This window comes from Rhineura floridana, chromosome 7 (assembly GCF_030035675.1).
Source record: "Rhineura floridana isolate rRhiFlo1 chromosome 7, rRhiFlo1.hap2, whole genome shotgun sequence".
NCBI classification, from domain to species: Eukaryota; Metazoa; Chordata; class Lepidosauria; order Squamata; family Rhineuridae; genus Rhineura; species Rhineura floridana.
The window spans coordinates 111,450,124-111,477,925 of NC_084486.1; the positions used below are offsets into that span (position 1 = coordinate 111,450,124).

Sequence of the window (27,802 nt, forward strand, 5' to 3'; positions counted from 1 at the left end):
GTTAAACACTCTGGCCACTGGAGCTCTGTCAGGGGAATAGGAGTCTCCAACTCTCAGCACCATTCACAAACTAAACTTCTTGTGATTCTCCGGGGGAAGCCATGATTGTTTAAAGTGAAAGAAATGTCTGCCGTGGGTATGGCCCCCTGATTAGCCAAAGCAAACAGCTGTTAGTCTGGCTTTTAGAACACTGACAGTTGGTTCTTACTATGTCTGCACTATCATAGACTCCAATGTTAATATTCTTAAATTAATTAAAAATCAGCCAGGATTTTTTGTAACTTTTAAACTGCAGAAAATGAAGGGCAGCATATAGGCAAGGTCAGTAATAGGATTACAGGTACTCTGTGAACATGGCTGGTTTTTAATGAATTTCAACAAATTATGAGACCACTGACAGAAAAAAGTCCAGGGTCTGAATTTATTTACTCTTTAGTTTTAGACTTTGAACTCTGGATTCTCTCTGAGTTATTTGTGTATCCCCATGAAAACCTAGAGGGTTGTTCAGCAAGCATTTCTGAGTTCAGGAACTATACCTTTTGTAAGATTTTGTGTTATGTTATGTTAGGGTTTATTTCTAGGCCGCCTTTTGGCCAAAATGATACCCAAGGCGGCTTACACACAAATAGAAAAACACAAATACAAAATACAAATAAAATCAATACAATTTACAAAAATTCAAGCCAACAAAATCCTAACATTTCTAAAAAGCAACAACAGCTAAAAACCAAAAGCATCCATCTTCCTGGTAAAGGACAGTCCCCAGAAAAATGTCACTAAGAACAGGGGTGTGGGGGCAAGACAAATAAAATCAATACAATTTACAAAAATTCAAGCCAACAAAATCCTAACATTTCTAAAAAGCAACAACAGCTAAAAACCAAAAGCATCCATCTTCCTGGTAAAGGACAGTCCCCAGAAAAATGTCACTAAGAACAGGGGTGTGGGGGCAAGACAAGTGGACAAGCTTGCCCCTTGATGGTCCCAGCACAGTCTCACCCCTGCAGAAGTACCTCCCAGTCTGCAGCTCTTCCTGATAAGGTCCAGGCACAGGGGTGGTATAAGGCAAATGGAAAAAGTTGCCCCCTGATGGTCCCAGCAGAGTTTTACCTCTGCAGCCTGTAGGGCTGCAGTTTTGAAATGAGCTTATGAGAAGCAGCAGAATGGCATGTTGGAATGTGAAAAATCCATCCTGGCTATAGTATGTGTGGCCTTATAATTAGCAATTCTTTTGCCAATATCTTTTTATATTATTGTAATGCAAAATTCAAAAGTTAGATTTGGTTTCCCTTCTGCAGCTGTTGTAACGACATTTTCCATCCAAAATCATTTTGGTTTGTTATTACTATATGTGTATACAGAATGGCCTGTTACATAACAAGTCAAATTGTTTCACAGAACCTTGCACTATGAACATTTTGAGATTGATTTTATCTAAACATAAAAGAGATACCATTCATAAGGTGCATCACAGATCCATTATAAATCAAAGGGAATTTTCCCTTTGGCTCCAGTGGAAGGTAAATTGAGCTCTCACAATGCTTATGCACAAAGATATTATACAGCCACAAGAGTGGCTGTATACTATAGCCAGCATGGATTTTTCACATTCCACAATGTTAAATTGAAAATACCCCCATGCCATTCTGATGCTTCCCATAAGGTAAATTCAAAACAAAACCTTACAAAACTTATAGTCCTGAACTCAGAAACGCTTGCTTAACAACCCTCTCAATGTTCAAGGTGATACACAAAACAGAAAGAATTGAGAGTTCAAAGTGTAAAAAGAGAGAGAGAAAACCCAGAGCCGTTTTGGACTTTTTTCTGTCAGAGTTCTCATAATCTGTTGAAATTCGTTAAAAAAAACAGCCATATTCACAGAGTACCTGTAATCCTAATACTGACCTTGCCCCATACTCTGACCTTCATCTTCTGCAGTTTAATTAATTTTAATTAATTTAAGAAATTTTGGGTGGAACCCTATGGTAAGGTCAGGCATGCTCAGTAAGAACCAACTGTCAGTGTTCTAAAAGCCAGACTCACAGCTGCTGGGCTTGGCTAATCAGGGGGCCACACCCACAACAGACCTTTATTTCACTTTAGACAGTCATGGCTTCCCCCAAAGAATTCTGGGAAGTGTAGCTTGTGAAGGGTGCTGAGAGGAGACTGCTATTCTCCTGACAGAGCTCCAGTGGCCAGAGTGCTTTAACAGTCAGCTGCTCTGATTGAAGCTCTGTGAGGGGAACAGGGCATCTCCTAGCAACTCTCAACAACCTTCACTAACTATACTTCCCAGGATAACCCATTAAGGGTTAATGTATAATAGCTAAGCAAATTCAGCTGAGATATGGCATGTATTGAGTGGCCAGAGGAATAGTTTCCACAGCTGTGTTAGTTCTGCAGACTCACCCTCCCACAACGACTTAGCTGATTAGACATTTAAAATACAGCAACATCTCTAAGATATGTTACGTTGGCAAAATTCTCAATATATTTTTTACAATTGATTGATAGAAGGAAATGGTATGTATTATGTTTATCTTTATATATATATAAAATCATTTTATCCATTAGTGGCAAAATTTATATTGGATTATCTGCAACTTAATTTATAATTATTTTCATGCAGAAAAACTGAGTTAATGAACAGCCCACGTACCAGTTCATATCTTAGAATGTAATATACAAAAGTAAGTGGTTTTACGGCATTTGCTATATCAGCGGTATGACATTCCTCACTCTGAGACATTCACCATTAGTAGTTAATGTTCTCTATTATATTCTTGCCTTTTATAGTGTATACTCATCACGAAAGCCACTGAAGAAGACTAAATGTCGAAATGCGTCTGGCTATGGTACACATTGTGCATTCTATGGGCACTGATTTACGTACATTGGCCACTGTTTACAAGTTGCCCTTGATTTCCACACCGATATTGCCTTGATTATATTATATATTTTATATTTTATTGTGTTTGGGCACTGATCTGTTTACATATTCTTTGGCCATCTTTTTTATATGACAACACTTACAAGGATTTTATATTGATTGTTTATATATATTAAATTTTTGGTATTATTTTATAATAATGCATTTTATGTCTGTACCTTAATTTTGTTTTGGAGCACTGTTTTTGCGTTAAGGTAGATTTTAACTTCACAGTTCTTGCTCATGTGGATATGGCCAGGGACAGCATTGGTTTAAATTTGGGTGGGAGGCTACATGTGCCTGCTGTAGAATAAAAAGGAGGGGAACACTGAAAAGCAATGATACTGTTCACAATGTTTTCCTTTTGGAAAGGAAAGGGGCTTCCCTCTGCCCAGTGCCCACCCACCCAGTCCCCTCCCCTCCCTGCCCCTCCCCCAGGTCAGTGTTGGACTATGACTTGGAGACCAGGGTTCAAATCCCCACACAGCCATGAAGCTCACTGGGTGACCTTGGACCAGTCACTGCCTCTCAGCCTCAGAGGAAGGCAATGGTAAACCCCCTCTGAATACTGCTAAAAGAGAGCCAGTGTGGTGTAGTGGTTACAGTGTTGGACTACAACCTGGGAGATCAGAGTTTGAATTCCCACACAACCGTGAAGCTCACTGAGTGACCTTGGGCCAGTCACTGCCTCTCAGCCTCAGAGGAAGGCAATGGTAAAACCACCTCTGAATACCGTTTACCATGAAAACCCTATTCAAAGGGTCACCATAAGTCTGATCGACTTGAAGGCAGTCCATTTCCATTTGCAAACGTGATTGCACAGAAATAAATTCCATTGAACTCAAAAAGTTTGCAAATGATCAAACCTGCCCTCCCTTCTCCTCCCTCCCTCCCCCTCCCCTTCCAATCCCCTCCTCCCCCTCCCCTTCCAATCCCCTCCTCCCCCCTTCCAATCCCCTCTTCCCCCTCCTCCCCCTCCCCTTCCTCCTCCCCATGGTCAGTTTTACCTATCTTAAGCATGATTGTATGGACGAAAATACCATTGAACTCTATAAGCATGCAAATGATCAAACCTGCCCTCCCCTCCCCTCCCCCTTCCTTTGCCCTCCTCCAATATGCTCCTTCCCCCTCCCCCTCCTCTTCCCCCATGGTCAGCTTTTCCTATCCTAACCATGATTGCATAGGAGTAAATCCCATTGGACTCAAAAAGCATGCAAATGATCAGACCTGCTTTTCCCATCCTTCCCCTTTCCTCCTCCCCTCCCCTCTTCCTTCTCCCTCTTCCCCTGCCCACTCCAGCCCTCCCTCCCTGCCCCCCGGTCAGTTTTACCTATCCAAAGCACGATTGCACAGGAATAAATCCCACTGAATTCAATAAACATGCAAATGATCAAACCTGACCTTTTCCTCCCCTCCCCTTCCTGCCTGCTCCCATCCCAGTCCTCCCCTCCTCCTCCCCTCCCCTCCCCATCCCCTGTGGTCAGTTTCACCTATCCTAAGCATGATTGCATGGGAGGTAAATCCCACTGAACTCAATAAGCATGCAAATGATCAATCCATTCTCAGCAAACCTGGACAGGATCCCATTTCTTACCTCCTGGATTAAAAAGCAGGGAAATTCACTAATAGGCAAAAAAAACAATGTGCCTATAGCCCACAGATATTTCTATCAAACGTTAAAAAGCAGGGAAATTGGGCAGCTATAGTGAATGCACTAGGGCAGCAGGAGACCTGACCTCCTCTCTGAGATACTGGACTGCCCTACAAAGTTGTCAAAATGCAAACACAATTTGGGTTGGTCTTTCACAGTCCAATCCAACTCAAGGTTGCTTATAAATAACATATATAAAATCACACAGACACCACAATCTGTTAAGGGTTACTCTGCTCTAAAGATACATTTTGAGACCATTTCTTTAGTGAAACCAGTAATCTAGAAGAAACAAGTGGGAAAAGCTCTGCCTATTTCTCTTTTGCCCTTGTACAAGAATAATTAGTGAATTAACATGGGGAACTGTTTCTGCCCATCCACAGAACATGGAATAGAACTGTTGAGATGGCATACATCATTTCTTTTTAATACCTAAATTCATATTCATTTTTATTCTGTTTTCCTTTTTCTATACTGACAGTGTTTAACAAAATAAAATAAAAATAAAATGGAGGTAATCTGAAAGATGGTAACAATAAACCATGGTCACAAATAGCATATATTACACAGATGAGAGGCTTTAGAATAATGTTTGTCAATTCCAAAGGATAAGATTTTTTTAACTTGGGCTCTCAACAGAAGTAGAATGCCTTCTATTTTAATCTTGTTTCTATTTATTTATTTCTCTTTTATTCATTTATTGAGTCAGTGCTGTATGTATTTATATATTTAGTTGTTGTAAACCGCCCAGAGAGCTTCGGCTATGGGGCAGTATACAAATGCAATAAATAAATAATAAATAAATAAATAATATTTATGTGCCATCTAGTCTATCTCAAGGCAGTGTACAAGTTAAAATCATTTTAAAAAAACTCAATAGTATAAAACATGCAACTGGCAGCCCCAAGGGCACCTTAATAAATTCCTAATATTAAACCCCAGAAAAGGCTTGAGTGCACAGATATGTTTTTAACAAGCCCCACAGTGAGGAGATAGCAACATTGATAATAATAGTAATATACTGATTGGACCCAAAAGGACTCCAGCACAACTCGAACACCCATCTGCTTATGTAAGGAGAGGGTGTTTCTTCCTTTCAACTTTCTCTTCCAGTGGCAGCTCCTCCAATTCCTGAAGAACCCTCTACCCTCTGGAACAGCTTTGGGAGGATTTAGGGGAGATGCCACAGAGAGAAGAGGGAAGAAAGTCATTCCACAAGTGGTTTTGATGGAATCCATTTCTTACTATTCTATGTGTATTTCTCAATCTGTAAACATATTCATGCTTTTGCCTGAACACACAAAAGTTCAAATTGTGGACTGGGGCAAGTCCCACCTCCAACATCCCCATGCACACTGTCCCAACCTTCCCTGGTTGAGCAGGTTGAGTCTGCAAGAACACAAGAGTCCCTGATTGTGCAGAGAGTGCTACTAACATTTAAGTGAATATGAATTTTAAAAATACCTGCAGATCTTCCTTGCTCAACATGGGGTGGTCAGGGACTGAATGGACAGGGCCAACACAGAATGGACCATTGGGGGCATGCACACCCCTGTCCACAGTCTGACCATTCGTATGTTCAGAGGAACATTACAACACACTTTAGTAGCTGTGTTCAGGTATTTGCCTGAACACATGAAGGGTTAAAACCAAAACCAGGTCCAGACAAGTGCCAGCTGGTCTTTAGCTCTTTGTTTTGGACTGCCCTACAGAGTTGTCAAAATACAAACACAATTTGGGTTGGTCTTTCCCCATATGTGCCAGCTGCTCTTTAGATATTTGCTGAATTAGCCCAAAGGACTGAAGTTTTTTTTAAAAAAGTACATTTGATTGAATGTGCTTAGAAACCGTCCCCATGATTGGTAACTCTGATAAACCAAGGTTCTCACTTACATGGAATTTATTTATTTTATTTTCACAGTTTATATACTGCTTAATTGCAATTGTCTCTTAAGCATACTTAGCTGAACATGCTTTAAAAAACCATCAAACCGTTGTGCTAATTGCACAAAGAGCTAAAACTGCTCCCTCAATTTCAGTTTTTAAGTCTTATTTAAAAACCTTCTTTTTTTCCAAAGCTTTTGGAGTTTCAACTTTGGTTTTTTTAATTATATTCTATATTTTTATGCCTAGTGTATGTGTATTTGAAGTCCTCACTTTGTCCTCTATTTGTTTCCCCTCCCTTCCTTTGTTTTATTTTATTTATTTTATTTTATTTATTTTATTTATTCCTCATTTTATTTTATTTAGATTGCATGCCACTTGGGGCAGGGACTTGTTTTTATTGTTTTATGTACAGAGCCATGTACATCTGATGGTGCTATGTAAATAAAGTAATCATCATCATTATCATTCAGGCAGTGAACCAGCTTGAACCTGCTGAGCTTTAGCAAAATAGCTGATCATGTGCCTTCAGACCATGCCATTTGAGGATTTGGGCCGTGGTTGTTTAGGAATCTGCCTTTACCTTTTTATTAAAAAGGAAATGGTTGTGATCAAGTTACCATGTGTAACACAGCAAAAAACTTAAAACTTGCTAGCTGCTTTTCATATTTAGTGGGATGCAGCTTCAACTAAGGATAATGGCTCCCACACAAGAGTCACAAAAGGAAGTGGCTTTAGTAACATGTGCATCAGCTAACCAATTGTGGCTAAAGTACACAAAGTCAACTATGAATGTCAAATGACTGACTGGGTTGGTAGTTATACCACATGAGGATGTGTAATTAAAGGAGAAGACTTGAGATGGTAGGAACTTGAGCTGTTAAATAAACACACACAGAGAGAGTAATGTATTAACACAACTGCCTGGTCTGAATGAATGTGGACATATGGTCATAGTCAACAAGATTGTGCTTGATTCCAGGAAGTCAAGCTGCATATAAAGTAGAATATTCCATGTACAGCAATTCATTTATTTTATTTAGAATTATACAGCCATGAGAGTGGCTGTATACTATAGCCAGCATGGATTTTTCGCATTCTGCAATGTTAAATTGAAAATTCTTCTCTTTCCCATAAGCTCATTTCAAAACAAAACCTTACAAAACTTATAGTCCTGAATTTATAGTCCTGAACTCAGGCTTAACAACCCTTTAAATTTTCATGGCGATGCACAAAACAGTCAGAGAGAATAGAGAGTTTAAAGTCTAAAAACCCAGCCCCCTTTTGGACTTTCTTCTGTCAGTCTCATAATTTGTTGAAATTCATTAAACATCAGCCATGTTCACAAACTCCTGTAATCCTATTACTGACTTTGCCCCACACTCTGACCGTCATCTTCTGCAGTTTACAAGGTAAAAAAAATGCCTGGCTGATTTTTAATTAATTTAAGAAATTTAGCATTGAACTGAATGATAGTGTCGGGCATGCTCAGTAAGAACCAACTGTCAGTGTTCTAAAAGCCAGACTCACAGCTGCTGGGCTTGGCTAATCAGGGGGCCACACCCACAACAGACCTTTATTTCCCTTGATAGTCATGGGTTCCCCTAAAGAATCCTGGGAAGTGTAGTTTGTGAAGGGTGCTGAGAAGAGATTCCTATTCCACTGACAGAGCTCCAGTGGCCAGAGTGGTTCAGTCAGCTGCTCTGATTGAAGCTCTGTGAGGGGAACAGGACACCTCCTAGCAACTCTCAGTACCCTTCACTAACTACACTTCCCGGGATTCTTTGGGAGAAGCCATGACTGTCTAAAGTGAAATAAAGCTCTGTGTGGATGTGGCCAGGAACAGCTTTGGTTTAAATTTGGGTGGAAGGCTACAGGTGCCGCCTGTAGAATAAAAAGGTAGGGGAAACCCTGAAGAAGAATGATACTGTCCATAATCTTTTCCTTTTGGAAAGGAAAGGGACTTCCCTGTGCCCACCCATTCAATCTCCTCCCCTCCCCCTCCCTCCCTCCCCCTCCACTTCCTGCCCCTCCCCCAGGTCGTTTCACCTATCCTAAGTATGATTGCACAGGAGTAAATCCCTCTGAACTCAAATAGCATGCAAGTGATCAAACCTGCCCTCCCCTCCTCCTTCCTATTCCGTTCCTCTTGCCCGTTCCCTCTCCCTTCCTTCACCCCTCCCTTCCCCTCCCCCATCCCCTTCCAATCTCCTCCTTCCCCCTCCTCCTCCTTCCAAGCTACACAGGAAGTGGATTGGACTATGAAAGACCAACCCAAATTATGTCTGCATGTTTACAGATGTGTAGGGCAGTACAATATCTCAGAAAGGAGGTCAGGTCTCCTCCCGTGGTGCATTAATTTCCCTGCTTTTAAAAATTTGATAGAAATATCTGTTGGCTATAGGCACATTCTTAAACCGCAAGGTTTTTTTGCCTATTAGTGAATATAACATCTAAACTGCCACACATGGAACAGAAACCATCAGTTGCTTCAGACATCTTGTGAAGATTTACCTTTTTGCCAAGGCTTTCCCTGACCCGTAAGATTGAACCCTGTTTTATGTTTTTGAATCCTCTAGCTTCGTTTTATTCACTTTTATATGATTTTATGTGTTTTCATATTGCTGTTTTATTGGTTTTAGCTTGTGTTTTTTGTTCATATTTTAATGTTTTAATTATATACCTTTTGTTTCTTTGACTTCACACTGGCAATCAATTTTTGAACTTTTAAGCAGTTTATAAATGCTTTAAAATAAATTAAAAAACCATAACAGTCTATCTCCATCAGCCATTATGCTGTCACAGAAGCACTACTGGTAGAAGGTGAGGCTAGAATTCTACTTGCTGACATCTGGTTTTCCAAGTGGAGGAGCACTGAATCATGTGAACCTGCACAAAGCAATCTACAGCGGGGCTGGGGAATCTCAGGCCTTATGTCCTTCTAGGCACCTCTATCTGGTCCTTGGAACTCTCCATAGGCCACACCCCTCACTGGCCATGCTTCATCCCTCCCCCAAGTGTTTTTGCCTGGCTAGAATGTGTCTATGAATTCTAAGAATGCCTCTTGCTTGTCTGAATGGAGAACAGAGAGGAGTGTGTGTTTGTGCATAGAAACTAGTCTATGGTACAAAAATAAAAGTTGCTCCACCAACGTTTGCCTCTGGCCTTGCCCACCACTGTCATGTGGCCCTGGGAATGTTGCCCAGAATGAAATGTGGCCCTCAGGTTGAAAAAAGTTCCCTATCCCTGGTCTACCACAAAAGCAGGACTACAGCTGAACGACAAAAAGACTAAACTAATGACAATAGAAGATTTATGTAACTTTAAAGTTGACAATGAGGACATTGAACTTGTCAAGGATTATCAGTACCTTGGCACAGTCATTAACCAAAATGGAGACAATAGTCAAGAAATCAGAAGAAGGCTAGGACTGGGGAGGGCAGCTATGAGAGAACTGGAAAAGGTCCTCAAATGCAAAGATGTGTCAATAATTGGGTGTTAGAACAAATTAAACCAGAACTGTCACTAGAAGCTAAAATGCTGAAACTGAGGTTATCATACTTTGGACACATCATGAGAAGACATGATTCACTAGAAAAGACAATAATGCTGGGAAAAACAGAAGGAAGTAGAAAAAGAGGAAGGCCAAACAAGAGATGGATTGATTCCATAAAGGAAGCCACAGACCTGAACTTACAAGATCTGAACAGGGTGGTTCATGACAGATGCTCTTGGAGGTCACTGATTCATAGGGTTGCCATGAGTCGTGGTCGACATGAAGGCACATAACAACAACAAATCCCTGGTCTACAGTGATATAGCTCAGATACAGATTTGTTACCTCAGTTGCTGTTTGCAAGAATTTGGACAGAGTTTGTGGTCACACAGCCTGCACTAACGTTATGATTTTGGCTATTTTTTATTGCATTTCTATTCCACTTTTCCTAAAAGAGCTCAAAATGCCATACATAAACTTCCCCCCACCTTCCCCCACATTCTACCCTCACAACAATCCTGCAATGTAGGTTAGACAGAGAGACAGTGATTGGCCCAGCCCAGTGAGCTTCATGGCTGAGGGGAGATTTGAACCCTGGCTTCCCAGGTCCAAGTCCAAAACTTTCAACCACTACACCACACTGGTTATCATAAACATAAGCCTACAAAAAATCCTAAAGGGTGCTTGCACTGGTTCAGATGCTAATCATTCATCTTCAGTGCATATGATATGTTTCCAAGGCTACCCATTGTGCTTTGGAGATACCATAATGACCCACAGAATGGGGCGTAGGTTTAGACTTCGCATGATCAGCTAAAAGATTGAACGGCTATGCATTAAACTTTCCACTTTATCCTGAGTTTGACTTTCCTGCAATCTGCCCACAATCATAATGTAAATCCTGAGCAAGTGTAGGTATGCAAATTCAGCTAGAAGTACACTTACTGTTTCTGGATTCAGAGGTAACTTCTTTTGCAGACACAAAGTCCAAATTTCTACTAGCACATGCTTTTGAAGGGAAGGATTTTTGATTTAGCAACAGGGGTGTAGTCATCCAGGGACTCAGGGGATCTTAGGCCCCTTACTTTTTTCAGAGCAGGGTCCCACAGAGTCCTTATGTCTCCAGCATCCTATGAACCAATCAGCATGAAAAGAGAGTGTAAGCCACTGAGAAGAGTCTTCTAACATGCCACCTTGTCCTTTCCTGCTGATTTGGAGCCAATCAGAGTGAAAGGAGGCGAGTCAGCCACTGAGAAGACTGTTCTCAGAGGCTAACACTCTCCCCTTTCATGCTTATGGGCTCCTAGGGAAGTCTGCATTAACAAGGATGCAGTTCTCAACCTAGCAAAAAAAAAAATATGGGAGACCATGTGACTGTGACTATCATGAAGGGACCCTGCACTTCTGAATTTGCCACTACACTACTGTTTAGCAATTAAAATAATGGGTGTGTGTGGTTTTTTCCCTCCAAAGTCAGCATATTAATGCCTGCTACAGAAATAATGTTGTTGTTGTTGTTGTTGTTGTTATGTGCCTTCAAGTCAATCATGACTTATGGCGACCCTATGAATCAGTGACCTCCAATAGCATCTGTCGTGATCCACCCTGTTCAGATCTTGCAAGTTCAGGTCTATGGCTTCCTTTATGGAATCAATCCATCTCTTGTTCAGTTTTCCTCTTTTTCTATTCCCTTCTATTTTTCCCAGCATTATTGTCTTTTCTAGTGAATCATGTCTTCCCATTATGCATCTAAAGTATGATAACCTCAGTTTCACTATTTTAGCTTCTAGTGATAGTTCTGGTTTAATTTGTTCTGACATCCAATTATTTGTCTTTTTTGCAGTCCATGGTGTGCGCAAAGCTCTCCTCCAACACCACATTTCAAACGAGATGATTTTTCTCTCAGAAATAATATTCCATTCCAAAAAACTTCAATTGTCATAAGCTACTTTCCAAAATTAGTCAGCATTACATTAGTCAATATTATATGCCTAGATGAACTAAAAACTTTAAGTTAGCAATCTTCCAAATTACACTTCACCATAATACACTTTCAAAAGTACACACACGTCTGCCCTGGGCTCCTGCTGGGAGGAGGGGCGGGATATAAATCAAACAAACAAACAAACAAATAAATGTCATTTTACAAAGATACTCACTGAAGATGAGTGATTGGCAGCTGAACAAGTGCAAGCACCCTTTTTCATAAGTCTAAGAAGAATGCTAATCAAACTCTACACAAGGGTCAGTCCAGGTTTAAATGAACATGTCAAGCAGCACGATAGAAACAAGAGAAACATTTGCTTTTCAAGAAGGGTGATTACATATCTGACTGAAACAAGAACTAACCCTGATCACCAACTGTACAGAACTGGTTTCACTTTGAAGAATTTAATAAAAGCATTAAACATGTGGCACAACCTCACAAATTACAGGCAACCTTTTTAATCTCTGCCTTTTTACATTTGAGTAAGGAGTGGTTTAAAAATAACAATTCACCAGAACCATTCCTAGACATTCATGACTTCATATAGGGGAGGGGGGGACAGCAAGAGATCTTGATATCTGTACAAACTATAATGCTGTGGTGTTGGCAGGCTGACTGTGCACCTATAAACCTGAGAGACACTCCACCCCAACATGGCCTATATGATTTTTAAAACAGCTTCAGTTTGGTTCATGTTGCAGAAAAGCTTCTTGAGACCTGATGGGAAAAGTAGCTGAAAGAGTTAAATATATCATTTCAACCAAGAGGATGCTGCCATTCACATACACAAGACATGACATCTGGCAATCCAATCAATGCAATCCTAAAAGTAATTGCAGAAGTCTGGCCCTCAAGAGAAGAGCCCATTTTCAAATCTTATCAAGCTAGCTAAAAGTTGAATGCCACCATCTGTCTCCACAAAAGAAAAGCCCATTACCCGGACCATTCAACTCATCTAGGTATGGAAATTAAGGAAGGATAACTGCCTGATCCAACCAATTCTGCATTCTCCTTTGAGGCTTTTGTCCAGAAAGGTATAAAAACTGGACTCCTAGGGCCGTTCTGGTTGCCCAGTTCCACTACGAAATCACCTGCTGAATCGCTGTTCTGGGCTCTAGGTCTTGATCACCCACCCTGCTGAATATCACTCTACCTGAAATCGCCTGCTGAATCACTTAGCCAGCCAGAACCCAGGGGTCTGACTTTCCCTTGCTTTTCCTTCACTATCTCTGGACTTCTGCCTGCTGAAATAGAGGGCCCTGCTTACTGAAGCTGCTTCCAAAGCTCTTTTCACAGCTCCACTACTTTTCCCGCTTTGCTCTGGACCTTTGCTAGCCAAAGCAGAGATCCAAGGAGCCATTTCAGGACCCCTGCTGTTCCTCTGCGTGACCCAGGAGTCTCAACATGCTCCAGTTCTATTTCTAGATTGCCCATCAGGGCTGGGAAAGGTGTATCTTGCTCCCTATCCTGTCTTCTGCAGGTCCTTTCCCTACAAATTGTAGCCTCCACATCTGCTCCCTCTGCCTATCTTTGACTCTGTGTGTGTGTGTGTGTGTGTGTGACTGATTCAAAAGCCATGCTCTGGTCCTCCTTGCCCAGCTGCACAACTGAGACCTAGTCTGCAAAGTGAGACCAGAGAGAGAGAAAGGGCAGGCTAGTGTACCTTCCTTAGTTGTGCTGAACTCAACTCTCCATCCCATCTCCTCTTATGCCTTGTGTGCTTGCTCCTTTGTGTGTTTGTATACTGAGTGTGTATATGAGTTTAGTTATGATTAGCTTTATGTAGCTAATTCCCTCACACGTATTGTTACTGAGCTATCCCCATTGATGTCAACAGATATGTAACCGTACTGAGCTATTCCCCACTGAAGTGTTAAATGTACTATATATATTTTGATTCTGTGTGTATATGCTCAATAAATGCCCCCATGTTTAAGATCTATGTGAGTGTAAGTAACTGGGTAAATCTGCAAAGACACACTATTGCCAATGTCTAAAGATCCTAATTCATAAGATAGAATGTGTGAATGTGAAACACGTGTCTACAGAGGAGTCTTGCTAACAGTGGGAAATGGTAAAGTATTTACTTGTCATATTTGTAACCCATCATTCTTCCAAAGAGCTCATGGTGGCATACATGTGGCTGTTTTTTTTCCGTCACAACCACCGAGCAAGTAGGTTAGGCTGAAAGACTTTGGCTTGGATAACCCTGCCCAATGAACTTAATGGCAGAGCAGTGATTTGGAGACAGGCATTATCTGTAGCTGCATTCTTCAACCCTGGGTTACCAGAAGTTGTTGGGCTACAACTTTCATCATTCCAGACTAAGGTGACTGGGGATGATGGGAGTTGTAGTCCAACAACACCTGGGGACCCAAGATTGAACAACTGCTCTACAGCAATGGTATTCAACATGATTCCTTCCAGATGTTCTTGGATTCCTGTTGCCATTGGCCTCACCCAGCAAGGTGAAGGGTAAGGGATAACGGGAGTTTGAGTCCAACAGCAGCTGGTGGGCAACACATTGGCTTCGCCTGCTGTACAGAACAGCAACACCATATACACTGCACCAACTGAGTAGCTAGAGTAGCGTAGTGGTTAGATCTTTGTTAACATATAGATGTGTTGTTAGTAATTCTAGAAGTCCCCCAACCATATTAACTATCTGAAAATATTCCAAATAGTTTATAGTATTGTGGAAAGAGAACAAGATAGAAGTGCTAATGGAAAATGCCAACAGCTTTGTGAGCACCAGACCTGATGCAATGGAACAGCACTATCTAACTTGTATGCTGCACCTTCAAGGCACCAGCTCATAGAATCAAACCATAATTTAGTCACCGTTATTCATAGCAAATGTGTGCCAGTTCTTGTCCAATATAAAGGAGCTGCTAAAAACTACACAAACAAGGTAAGTGGGACACATTACTCTTAATATTTTATTTATTTTTTTTATTTGTTTCATTTTTAGACCGCCCATAGCTAGTAGCTCTCTGGGCGGTGTACAAAACAGATTAAAAATACAATAATATAATAAAATCAATCACATATATCAACAACAATATTAAAATAAAGCGTAGACGTAAACATTAACATTAAAAACATTAAAAAGCCTGGGAGTACAGCCAGGTCTTAACCTGGCGCCTAAAAGAAAGCACCGTAGGCGCCAGGCGTATCTCTTCAGGTAAGCTGTTCCACAATTCGGGGGCCACTACAGAAAAGGCCCTAGATCTGGTAACAATCCTCCGGGCATCCTGGTGAGATGGTACCCGGAGGAGGGCCTTAAATACTGAACGAAGTGAACGGGTAGGTTCATAGCGGGAGAGGCGTTCCACAAGGTACTGTGGTCCCACACCGTGTAAGGCTTTATAGGTCAAAACCAGCACCTTGAATCTGGCTCAGAAACAAATAGGTAGCCAGTGCAAACGGGCCAGGACAGGTGTTATATGTGCAGACCGATTGGTCCTCGTCAATAGCCTGGCTGCCGCGTTTTGCACCAGCTGAAGTTTCCGAACTGTCTTCAAGGGCAGCCCTACGTAGAGTGCATTACAGTAATCCAGTCTAGAAGTTACCAGGGCGTGAACAACTGAAGCGAGATCGTCGCTGTCCAGATAGGGGCGTAGTTGGGCTACTAAATGCATTCCGAGCCACCGAGGCCACTTGAGCCTCAAGCGACAAGGAAGGGTCAAAAAGGACCCCCAAACTACGAACCTGTTCTTTCAAGGGGAGTGTAACCCCATCTAGAACAGGATGAACATCCACCATCCGGGCAGGGAAAGAGCTCACCAACAGTGTTTCAGTCTTGTCTGGATTGAGTTTCAGTTTATTAGCTCTCATCCAGTCCATTATCGCGGTCAGGCAGCGGTTTAGCACATCAACAGCCTCACCTGAAGAAGGTGAAAAGGAGAAATAGAGCTGCGTGTCATCAGCGTACTGATGGCAACGCACTCCAAACCTCCTGATGACCGCACCCAGAGGCTACATGTAGATGTTAAAAAGCATGGGGGACAAAACCGACCCCTGAGGGACTCCACAATGGAGAGTCCAGGGTGTCGAGCAATGTTCCCCAAGCACTACCTTCTGGCGACGATCCGCTAAGTAGGAGCAGAACCACTGCCAAGCAGTGCCCCCAACTCCCAACTCCGCGAGTCTCCCCAGAAGGATACCATGGTCGATGGTATCAAACGCCGCTGAGAGATCAAGGAGAATCAACAGAGTCACACTCCCTCTGTCCCTCTCCCGACAAAGGTCATCATACAGGGCGACCAAGGCTGTTTCAGTGCCAAAACCGGACCTAAAACCGGATTGAAACGGATCCAGATAATCGGTTTCATCCAAGAGCGCCTGGAGCTGACCGGCGACCACCCGCTCCAAAACCTTGCCCAAGAAAGGGACATTCGCCACCGGTCTATAGTTGTTAAGAACATCTGGGTCCAAAGAAGGTTTCTTTAACAGAGGTCTCACTACTGCCTCCTTGAGACTACCAGGGACTACTCCCTCTCTCAAGGAGGCATTTATCACCTCTTTGGCCCAGCCGGTGGTTTCGGTCCTGCCAGCCTTCACCAGTCAAGATGGGCAAGGGTCCAGAGCAGATGTGGTCGCCCGCACCATTCCAAGCACCTTGTCCACTTCCTCGAGCTGCACCATATCAAGAAATTCAAATGTTAGATTAAAATCTAATTGAGCAAATCTGATGTACAATGGATGTGTTTTGAAATGAAACTGATCAGACTGTGCCAGCACATTTAAAACAATATATGCTGACAATGGAAATCAATAAATAATGAGGATACTGTTAAAGCCAAATAGGCACACCAAGACATTTGTTCTCTCTTTGGCCACTTTCCCAATCAATATTGTTTATGGAAATCTGTTATTTATAGGGGCATGATGAATTGGCACATTCTGTTTCTCTGTTCAGGCCTCACCTTTGTTGTCTTCATAGCAACCTGTGCTGTTCTTCTACCAGTATCCAAAAACAGAGTTTAAAACATCAGTTGGAAACAAATGCAGCCAAATTAAAAGGGCTAAGCCTGTTGACTTAGCTGCATGATAAAAAGGGGATTCAGTGCCAAGAACAGAAATCCTATGATTCAAACCACTCCATAGATAACATGTAGCTAAACATGAACAACACAGGCTACAGCTGCTTTTGGACACAATACTCAGCCATAATAATCTTTTTTAACAAGTCAGGATCCAGTTCACAGATCATGGTTTGTTTTACTTAGATGTTGGTATGTTTCTCATCCAACCCCATCTCTTTGGCTGGCTGCTATCCCAAATGCTTCCTCTGCAAGATTGGAGTGGGCACCACTGCCACCTTATTGAAGGTTATACAAGACATCCTGAAGTTTGCTTTGAAACAAGAGCCATGCCATTCCTCTGTGTCAAGCATCAACAGCCAGACTGCCTCTGTTTTGGAGGTAGCTATGACCATCTCATAGATCAGCTAGAATCTCATGACAGTGGGGGACACAACTGCATATGGCCTTTCAACAAGAGATGCATAACATACAAGGAATCACTGCAGACCATATGCAGTCCATATGCATCCACAGAGGGAACTCAGATATTCCAGCAGCCACACAGAGACATTCTGCCATAGCGTCCATGGACACCCTTTAGGACTCCATGAAATGCAGCACATCCTCCTTAATAGTGTATCTGCTAGACACAACAGATTCCAGTGCTACCATCCAAGATAGTTCAAAGATCTTGTTCACTGGACAATACCATGCAGTGTTATCAATGTTGTTTAAGGTTTCCTCTGTTACGTTACTGTACAGGGAGATTACACTGTACAGTATAAACTGGTTAGCATAGTTTACAAAGCCCTAATTTCACTTGATTTTTAAAGCACTGTACAATGCCTATTACTTATCAGTGTGATAGTTATTTGTGACTGTTTTGCTCTTATGTGGAAAATAAACTAAATTTACTATTTTGAGCTTGAGAACTGGAACTGGGAGGGAAGCAATTTTTTGGCGATTCTCCCTTCCCCCAGCAGCTCCACCCCTCTAAATTTGCTGTCCTGGACTCCTGCTGGGAGGAAGGGTAGGATATAAGTCAATAAATAAATAAATAAATAAATAAATCTCCTCCAGAGTAGATTTAGAGGAGGCAGAGGAGGAGAGGAAATCGCTGAACATTGCTTCCCTCCTCCAATGATAGCAGCCTTATCATCAGCTGTGTCTGCATAGCCCAGCACTTTCTACTTGATTAGCAGCAGCGCTCCTGGTGTCTTTTGCAGCCCATCTACCCAGGGAATGCAACCTCAGACCTTAAACATGTTAAGTTTATGCCAACTGTTTTTTATTCATGTTAGTGTATTTTCTTTAAATATTTCACCCTCTTAAGAACTAATTCTAGATGATTTCTCTAATTTTAAAGTAAGTGTATTTCATGGCAGTGATAGGAAACCAAGGGCCCATGGCCCTAATTAGGCCTAAGATGGCTCCCAATTTGGCCCAAGAGACTGTTCCCTACAAATGGCCCCACCTGCCATATACCTGAAATCACATGCATTCCTTTGCAAGTAGGATTCCGTCTGTCCCAGGAAGCCCCGCTGCAATCAGCTTCACTGCAGCAGAAAAATTCTCCATTTGCAGGAATCTGTTATTTGGAGTCATCCAAATAACATCCTTCAAATGGACTTCAAAGGTGCTTGCTGCAACCACCAAACAGTTGGTCAGTGCTTACAGGAAGCCCCTTTACAGACGTGCTCCCAAGGCTTATCAGCACACCTTCAAAGGAAATTGCTATAAGCACTGAGCAGCAGAGCAGCAGTTTCATTGACCTCCTTTGAACTTTGACAAGTGTCAGTCAGCTGACATCATTACAATGTCACATGATTGACAGGAGAGTGATCCCACCCACTATCAGTTGGCCCACAGTACGTGAGGAAACTGAGGATCTTCTCCACCGACCTCTGCTTCAAGGTATCAGTTATTTTTCAGGATCCAGCATCCATGAGGAAGTTTAACTGGCCAAATGACAATTAAAACAAAGGAAAACAAAAACCAAACCAACCGGAGGATATCATTACAAGTCCAGGAATAACAGAGTGGATTTACTTCCACACAAAATTTCCTGAGATTTAATAGCATTCTGACTTTTGTGAAACTTAACAGGTTGGACTAAGACTTATGTCATGCTTAGAGTAGACCCATTGAAATCAACAGGACTTACAGTAGTCAGTGGGTCTACTCTAACCTGGATCAAACCCACCTTGTGTAAATACTTTGAATACTGTTGAAACAGTAGGTGTTTAAATTCTTCACCTACTTTCAATTGTTTTCCTATCAGTGTAGAACATTCCCTCAACAGACATGTTACTTGAGTGCCATATTACAGGGTAGAAGGGCAGGATAGAAATATTTTAAATAAATAAATAAAATAAAACAATTTAAATGATTAGATACCTTGCATCCAGCATGTGACCGGGTCTTCATCAAAGGAGTTGTGGTACACAGTTCAATCGCTTCTGGTTCATGGAAGATCACCGTGGGGAGAGGTTCCTTCCGAAGAGTTAATACATTTAGCTTAGTCTTCAGCATGGTCTGAAAGTGCTAAATGAAGATTTAAAAAAAGGTTTTGTTATGTTTTGCCGAACTATGTGGTTGAATTCAAGCCAAAAAACATGGATGTCAGTATTTCTACCTGACTTGTTCTAATAATCTGTGCAGTGACACGGAAATAAAGCTGAAAGGGAATGAAAACTGCTTTAAATTCATGTAAACAAGCAAGATAGAGAGGTCTGAAATCTGTGTTTTTCTTTTCCATTTTTTAATTACAAATGAAATGGGGGGGGAGAGATAGCATATAAAACATGGAACATTGTAGGTTTTATATAGGTACAGGTTTGGATCCAAACTTGCTCTTGTGAAAGTAAAAGGCTCTTGAGCTCACAGAAGGGAGCCCTCCAATTTCCACCAATCCCCCTTTCCTTTTGTAACCCTACCTGCCATATCCGACATTATTATGGAGCAGTTTGTTGGGGTCACAAGGAGCTTTGGTGAGGAGTAGGGGTACAAGAAAACCTTATTTCTACCTCCATGGATGCTCAGCAGGTTCCACGACTCTGCCACTTCCCCCTTTCCCTACTGGTGAGATGATTTCCACAAAGAGTTGAGCAGCAAGGGTGCTCTCCCTGTGATCTCCCCCACCCTACCCTGTTCCTCTGATCAGTGGGAAACAGCTCAGTAGCAAGGAAAAGTGGCCTAAGAGGAGTCGGGACCAGGAACAGGCCAGATGCGGAAGCCCTGCAGGCTGCCTCTGGCCCCTGGACTGAAGGTTCCCCACCACTATGTTTTATATGTGTATTTGTAAATAAATCAAATATTTCTAAACATTGCAAATCTCTAGCAAAGGGGAAGAACCACCGCTCAGTGGTGAGGCATCTGCTTTGCATGAAGAAGATCCCACATTCAATCACCTGATATGGCTGAGAGAAGACTTCCTGCCTGAAATCCTGGAAAGCAGCTGCCAGTCAGTATAGACAATACTAAGCTAAATGGACGAATGGTCTGACTCAGTATAAGGCAGCTTCCTATGTCCCCAATTCCTCTCCCAAAAGGAAACCAAGTTCAGAGAGCGCTACCTCTGGAACTTTCCACCACTCATGGCAGTGGTGAACATGTAACATTATGCATCCTCAGGTTCACTTTCACCAAGCACATCCCATCATTCAAGCCTTTAAACTACAGATGCATGTCCAAGTGCTCATGCAGTCTACCTGAACTGAATTGCTTTCAATGGAATATGCACTTGGATGTGCAAAGAATACATTCCATTAAAAGCAGCGCACCACCAGCAGACAGCATCCATACTTGAGCGCACATAAAGTTTAGGCTGACAAACTGCATAATAATTTTTTTTGCAGTGTCCCTCACCTTTTTTCATGTTATGTAATCACAGATGTCCCATGTATGCTTTATTTGCAAAGGCTATGTAAGAATTATTTATACAAATTGTAGGAGAAGTCCTCAGCAATAAACAATTTGTATATACTTTACATAAACAGAATATTGGTGAACCCTGGCAAAACAGCATAAAAAGCCTGTGAATGAAAAATTAACCACAAATCAAAATAAATAAATCTGTCATAATGCTGTGTTCGCACACTTGAAAACGATGATCATGAAAAGCCTGCAGAAATAATAGCTACTTTGCCATCCTACTCAAGAAGTCATAGGCCTGCATCATGCTTCAGAGAAACACCAATAGGTCTTTACTGTTTGCGCAAACAGTTTGGTTTCTAAAAACTTCCACAACAGTATGGAAAAGACTAAGGTTACAATTTATTCCATACATTCTAGTACACTGAAATGAGTTGGGGGGAAATTGATCAAATGGATATTTCCCACCATAAGCATTTGAGTCAGCAGTTGTTACTAAATTCTGAATTATGCCTGCATATTTACAGTCTATTATTAACAAGGATCACTGATTCCTTCTAGTGGTGGCAGAAGTGTGTGTGCACTTATCTAATGCATAATGAGGGGATAGGCACTTATGACTCTGATCTCCTCTTCCCAAGTTTCTGAAGCAAAATAATTGTGCGAATGTGTCACTGGCACTATCAAAATACACACAATGCACATGCATTATACGTTACCCAAAATACATTGTTGAGAGGAAGGGCAAACACCTGCTCCTCTAACCCAGGAAGAAAATCAGAAGCTTAGCACCAGTATGAACCAGGCCTATGCCTGGGATTCAAAATGTGGATATTCACTTATTTTATAGGTTTCTTCCCAGAGCAAATATGCTGAATATAATTTCTAACTTGACAGTCAGTGATAATAACCACCAATTCAATGGAATGTGTACCAACATGTAAATACAATAAAAGAAAGTAGTATTTAATCTTCTCACATTATCAGCTCAGCCACTTCATGTTTCACAGTTTTGGCTTTGCTACTACTTAAGATATTGAATTATTTCCCTCCTTTAACCTAGATGAAGATTTTTAAGTGGCAAGAAGTTTTGTGCAATGTATTTAAAACTACAAATGAAGACAGATGATGTGTTTCACAGATGGCAAGTGTAGCCAGCCAATCAGAGAGGAGGACTATTCACATAGCTGCATTTGCTTTTCAACTAAGCCCCCATCTGCACTCTACAGGTATATTTAAAGCAGTACTATGCCCAGTCATGGTTTTCCCCAAAGAATGCTGGGAACTGTAGTTTGTTAAGGGTGCTGAGTAGGGTTACCAGGTCTCCAGTTTTCACCTGGGGACTCCAGATTTTTGGGAACCCAGGTGGCTCACCTTAATCTCTGGACTCTCAACTTTCATTTAAAAAAAATTAAATTTCTAGGTGGTCTGGTTCACGAGATATACACCAAAAATGTCAGCTGCCACCACCCCTCACAACTTCTGTTAAATCAGCTCATAGCAGGCTGCTCTATTCCCACCTTTTCAGGTTTGTCGCCAATAAGTGAAGTCAGGATTGTGATTTGTTGTCCTCCAGGCAGTGTCTAGACACCATTGCAAGGACAGAAAACTGTTGTTTTTCTTGCTTATCTGAAAAATCTCATAAATTAAGTATATAGCTTTCAGTTTTTTTCTCCCTTGTGTTCAGGAGTCAAACACATTTAATTTTTCCCAGGCTGTTGAAGAGGGCAGTGTTTTGAAAACCTTCCCAATATGAAGTTTTAATCCAATACTTGCTTTTCTGGGAATAAAGCTGCAATGCTAATCCCACATACAACTAATACTGATTTTTTTAAAAAATGTTCTGCAATAACCAACTGATAATAAACTATTATATGGGGAGTATGTATTTTTACATCTCCAGTATGATGATGCAGGATATGTACTCCACTCTCCAAACGGTATTACAAAACACCCGACAGATAGAACAAACAAGTGGTTTGACAGAGAATGTGTTGATCTCAGGAAAAGAATTCGCTCTGCTTATCGCTGCTACCACATAAATAATGAGCGCCAACTCCCGCACTCATATTATGTGCTAAGAAAAGAATATAAGAAGCTTTTATATCGGAAAGAAAGTGAGGCAATCAGGGACTCTTGGCAAATGCTGACTGCAGCATCCATCACTCGTAGCACTAAATCTTTTTGGAAGCTTGTTTCCAGAGCTCTAGCTGACCATAATGGAAGCCCAGATTCTTATATCCCAGCAAATATCTGGAAGGATTATTTTCATGCTGTTTTCAATGACCCAAAAACATCTAACCAGTCCTCCCACTTATCTGCTCTCCGATATCCCTGACTGGCCCCCTGTTGATACTAATACTATTGAGGAACTATTATCCCAGCTAAAGACAGGCAAGGCTCCTGGATCTGATGGCATCCCTTCGGAGCTGCTGAAAAGTAATATCAGCTGATGGGCCCCTCTGTTGGCCTCTCTCTTCACTCTAATAAACAAATCAGGAATAATTCTCACAATTTGGCTGAAAGCCTTCATAGTTCCCATCTATAAGAAAGGACCCAAGAACGACCCAAGTACCTATCGCCCAATCAGTTTATTGTCTATAGTGGGGAAGGTGTTTGCCAGCTATCTAGGCCTAAAGTTGAAAATGTGGATAAGTGACAACAACATCTTGGGAGAAGAGCAGATAGCATTCAAACCAGGATGCTCCACACTCGACCACTGTTTGGTATTGGCCCACCTAGCGCACAAACACTCTAAACCACAAGGAGGCAAACTTTTTACAGCCTTCATAGATCTAAAATCTGCTTTCGACTCTATCTCTCGTGATCGTCTGTGCAGCAAATTAGAACTGCTTTCTATTGAGAAAAGGTTATTGCTCCTGATTCGCTTATTGTACCAAAATACATCTATCCAGGTACGATGTAGCTATCGAGGCCACTTCTCGAAGGAGATCTCCTCCTCACGAGCTGTCAGACAAGGGTGTGTTCTCGCCCCCACCCTATTTAACCTATACTTGGCTGATCTTCTTCTGTCCTGGGAACGATACAATCCCATCCATCAAAGATTGGGCATACAAAGTACTCATTCTGCTTTACGCAGATGATACGGTTCTAATTTCCCAAACCCGGCTGGGTCTTAAGAGACTACTCAGTGGCTTTGTAGAATATTGTAAAGATAATTACCTTACAATTAACTATACTAAATCTAAAGTAATAGTATTTTCCAGGAGAAAGGTCAGGTACCCTTGGTTCATGGGGAACAACAAAATCGAACAGGTTGACTCCTACAAATACCTGGGTATCTGGTTCCATGAAACAGTCAGCTGGAGAATCCATGGCAAATATGTTAAGGCCAAAGCTGAGAAAACATGGGTGCGATGACCCGCTTCTTTTTCACAAAGGGCGGGAAATTTTTGCCAGCAGCAGTACGTGTTTTAAGAACCAAAACAGTCTCGATGATACTCTATGAGGCACCAATTTGGTATCCCTACTTTAAAGGATCACTTGAAGGAATTCAATCCTTCTTCCTTAGATCTATTTTTGGTGTCCCAAGATGTGTTTCTGGAGCTACCCTTAATTTGGAGGCTGGCCTTAACTCTTTAAAATGCTTAGCTTGGATCTATGTCATTCAATTCTGGCTATGCTGCTGTCTTATGCTCACTCAAAGCTCATTTACGTCTCAGGTAATGAGAGACCCTCTTAAGCCATCTTGGACCAAGGTGGTGGTGGATTAAGTTGTTTCAGTCGGCCTTTCTCCTTCTGACTTACTCTCTATGGAACTTGGTAGGGCCAAGGCGATTGTTAAACAGCGGCTAGTGGACATTGACATCCAAGAGCTTCTTGTAGCTGCTTCGGGCCCCTGTTCCCCTCAATCACTGGGTCTAACAGGTTTCCCTTGTAATGATGGGATGCTCTATCTAAGTTGGCTATCTGTACCTAAGTACAGGAGGACATTTTCCTGGCCTGATTCAACGCCCTACCTTCTAAACTCTTGGAGGGTAGATACGATAAAACTCCAAGGAATAATAGATACTGCCCCTGTGATAATGCTGAAGTGGAGTCTGTTTTACATGTTCTGTTTAATTGTAGGTATTATGAAGGGGCCAGAAAAGATCTTTTATACTCTATTATGCAGTCCCTTCCAGGCCGCTCCCCTGAGTCTCTTCTGCCTGTTTTGCTAGAGGGCTCTGACAAGGCAATTACCATTCAAGTGGCCAAATTTCTGAACATGGCCATTGTGACCAGACCCTGTAAGACTGTGAATTGTAATTAATTTTATCGTATTGTTTTGATGTCTGCCATCGCTCTGTCACCAAGCAATCTCATGTTAATATTTTTATACTGTATTGTGGTCGGATGACTGAAATAAAATTATTATTATTATTCTACATCTCCAGTACGTGTGTGTATATAGAGTCTTTCCAACAACCCTGTGAGGTTGAGTTGCAGACTGGAAACCAAGACAGCTCACAATAAGGAATAAATCCCTTTAAAATCCAATAACCACAAAAACAAGTATAAACAGTTGCAAAACAGCTTAAAGTGGCATGATTCTAAATTTTGGGTTGGGTGAATGAAGTTCCTTATCACTTGAGGTTGCAGTCATATACACACTTTCCTGTTTGAGTAAGCCCCACTGAATACATTGGGACTGGCTTCTGAGTAAACAAACATAGGATTGCACTACAGTAGTGCCCCGCTTTTCAGCGTTCCACTAATATGGCAGTTTTCAATTAGAGTTAGACCCCACTCATATGGCGCTTGTTCCGCTTTTATGGCATTTTTCAGGCGTCAGGCATCATTTTATTGAAGGAGTTCCACTTTTTGGCGGGTTTCGCTTTTGGGCGGGGGTCTGGAACGTAACCTGCCGTATGAGTGGGGCTCTACTGTATAAATATCTTTACAAGTTGGGTAAATAATAAACATCATGCTTATATAAATATTTCTTCACACTATGTCCCGATAAGTAGCTGATTTCACACTATGGCTGTACATTATTATTTCCTCTACATTAAGTGTGCCTTTCTTCCTTGGGGTGGTCATGGTTCCTCTCTGTTGTTTTCATCCTGAGGGGCAGATAGGCTGAGAGATTATGACTAGCCCATGGTCACCCAGTACACTTTATAGTTCATTTCCATTTTAAAAATTAATTAAAATGATTTACACGCAGGCAAAGTTTATTAAGTATTATTTTTTATTTTTTTATTTATTTTATTTGTATCCTGCCCTTCCTCCCAGCAGGAGCCCAGGGCAGCAAACAAAGCACTAAAACACTTTAAAACATCATAAAAACTGTTCTTAAAATACATTAAAACAAAACAGCATTAAAAACATTTTTAAAAACAACCTTAAAAAGGGTTAAAAACATTATTAAAAACATATTAAACAATTCTGACAGAGATGCAGACTGGGATAGGTCTCAACTTAAAAGGCTTGTTGAAAGAAGAAAGTCTTCAAAAGGTGCCAAAAAGATAGCAGAGATGGTGTCTGCCTAATATTCAAAGGGAGGGAATTCAACAGGATAGGTGCCACCTACATCCACACAATACATTGAAAGCACATCCAACTCGCATTTAAAGTGCATGACTTCCCCCAAAGAATCCTGGGAAGTGTAGTTTCCCCCTCAGTTATAGTTCTCACCACCCATAACAAGCTACAGCTCCCATGATTGTGTGGTGTGATTAATGTGCTTCAAATGTATGTTGAATGTGCTTTAAATGAATGGTGAGGATCTCTTCTAGGTATGCTGTGCATTCATTAGTGAATTGAAAAGAACAATTTTAAAAGATACTTTTTTAAACAGGTGATGGGCTATAACTCAGTGGTAGGGCACCTGGGTAAAATTCCAAAATCCAATCTCTGGAAAAGACTATTGCCTGGAAACCTGGACAGCCAATGCTAGTCCATGTCATCAGTACTGAGCTAGATGGTACCAAATGGCCTGAGTCAGTATAATGCAGATTCCTTTGTTCCTAAAAGTGGAAAGAGACCCAAGGGCCACAGCAAATTTATTTATGTATTTTTTACAACATATATATACCGCTTTACTGTAAAAAATCTCAAAGCGGTTTACAGAATGAATTAAAACAAAATTATTGGCAAAAACAGTTTAAGACAGGTATTTTAAAACATTCAAATGAGTTAAAAACAGAGAAAATACAAAATAGCTTCTACATGCCTGGGAGGCTTGCCTAAACAAAAACATTTTTAGCAGGTGCTGAAAAGAGTATAATGAAGGGGCCTGCCTAATGTCAATAGGCAGGGAGTTCCAAAGCGTAGGTGCTGCCACACTAAAGGACTGATTTCTTACAAGAGCAGAACAAGTACTATGGGGCACCCGTAGCATGGAAAGCACACCTTGAACTTGCCTGGTAGCAAATGAGCAACCAGTGCAGATTTCAGAGCAGATGTATTATGTGCTGATAGGGTCTCACTCATGTCAGCAATTGTGCCATAGCATTCTGCACTAATTGCAGCCCCTGGGTCAGGTTGTGCTGCAAGGGGATTTCTGTGACCTTGGCTGACTGACTGCCAGAATTTTTTTAGGTTTGGTTTTTTGTTAGGAACCCTGAGTGGTTGTGGGATGTGGAGTTTTCTGCCTTACTCATAGGAATCTTGTTGTGGTTGGTATGGTATTGCATTTAGGAAATCATCACTGTATTTTCTTTTTCTACCTTTAACCTCACTCCCTTACATCCATAAAAACAACAACAGTGGTTCCGTGCACTCAGCTCAACCCCCTCAAAACCCACTGATGATGCACCCTGTTGGTTGCATGATAGTTTGTTTCTTGCCCAATAGTGGTAAAAGAGAATTCACATACTGGGCAATGAGGCTGCAATTGTTGTTCCCAAGCTGCTGCCTGTGAAGGCAGACCAAACGATATATGTTTTCTCTCTGTCAATTATGACTCACTGGAATTGAGTTGGCTGTCAAAGTGAGTTTATAGCAGTCC

The 27,802-nt window shown here is 41.5% G+C and overlaps 1 protein-coding gene and 1 long non-coding RNA gene across 4 annotated transcripts in view; one reads left to right on the forward strand and one right to left on the reverse strand.

The window, feature by feature from the left end:
• PID1 (phosphotyrosine interaction domain containing 1) overlaps positions 1–27,802 on the reverse strand; it is a 160,341-nt gene that overhangs the window by 87,660 nt on the left and 44,879 nt on the right. For 2 of the 3 annotated variants that reach the window (XM_061636865.1, XM_061636864.1), the window contains exon 2: positions 19,372–19,518. The exons of the other annotated variant lie outside the window; for it this stretch is intronic. In XM_061636865.1, coding sequence (XP_061492849.1) covers positions 19,372–19,506 — 135 coding nt within the window. In that variant the 5' untranslated portion in view covers positions 19,507–19,518. The remainder of the gene's footprint in view (positions 1–19,371; positions 19,519–27,802) is intronic. 3 annotated transcript variants of the gene reach the window in all.
• On the forward strand, positions 2,454–3,019 carry LOC133388501 (uncharacterized). The gene is made up of 3 exons (XR_009763835.1): positions 2,454–2,523; positions 2,630–2,690; positions 2,797–3,019. It is a non-coding gene; the product is annotated as an uncharacterized LOC133388501 (long non-coding RNA).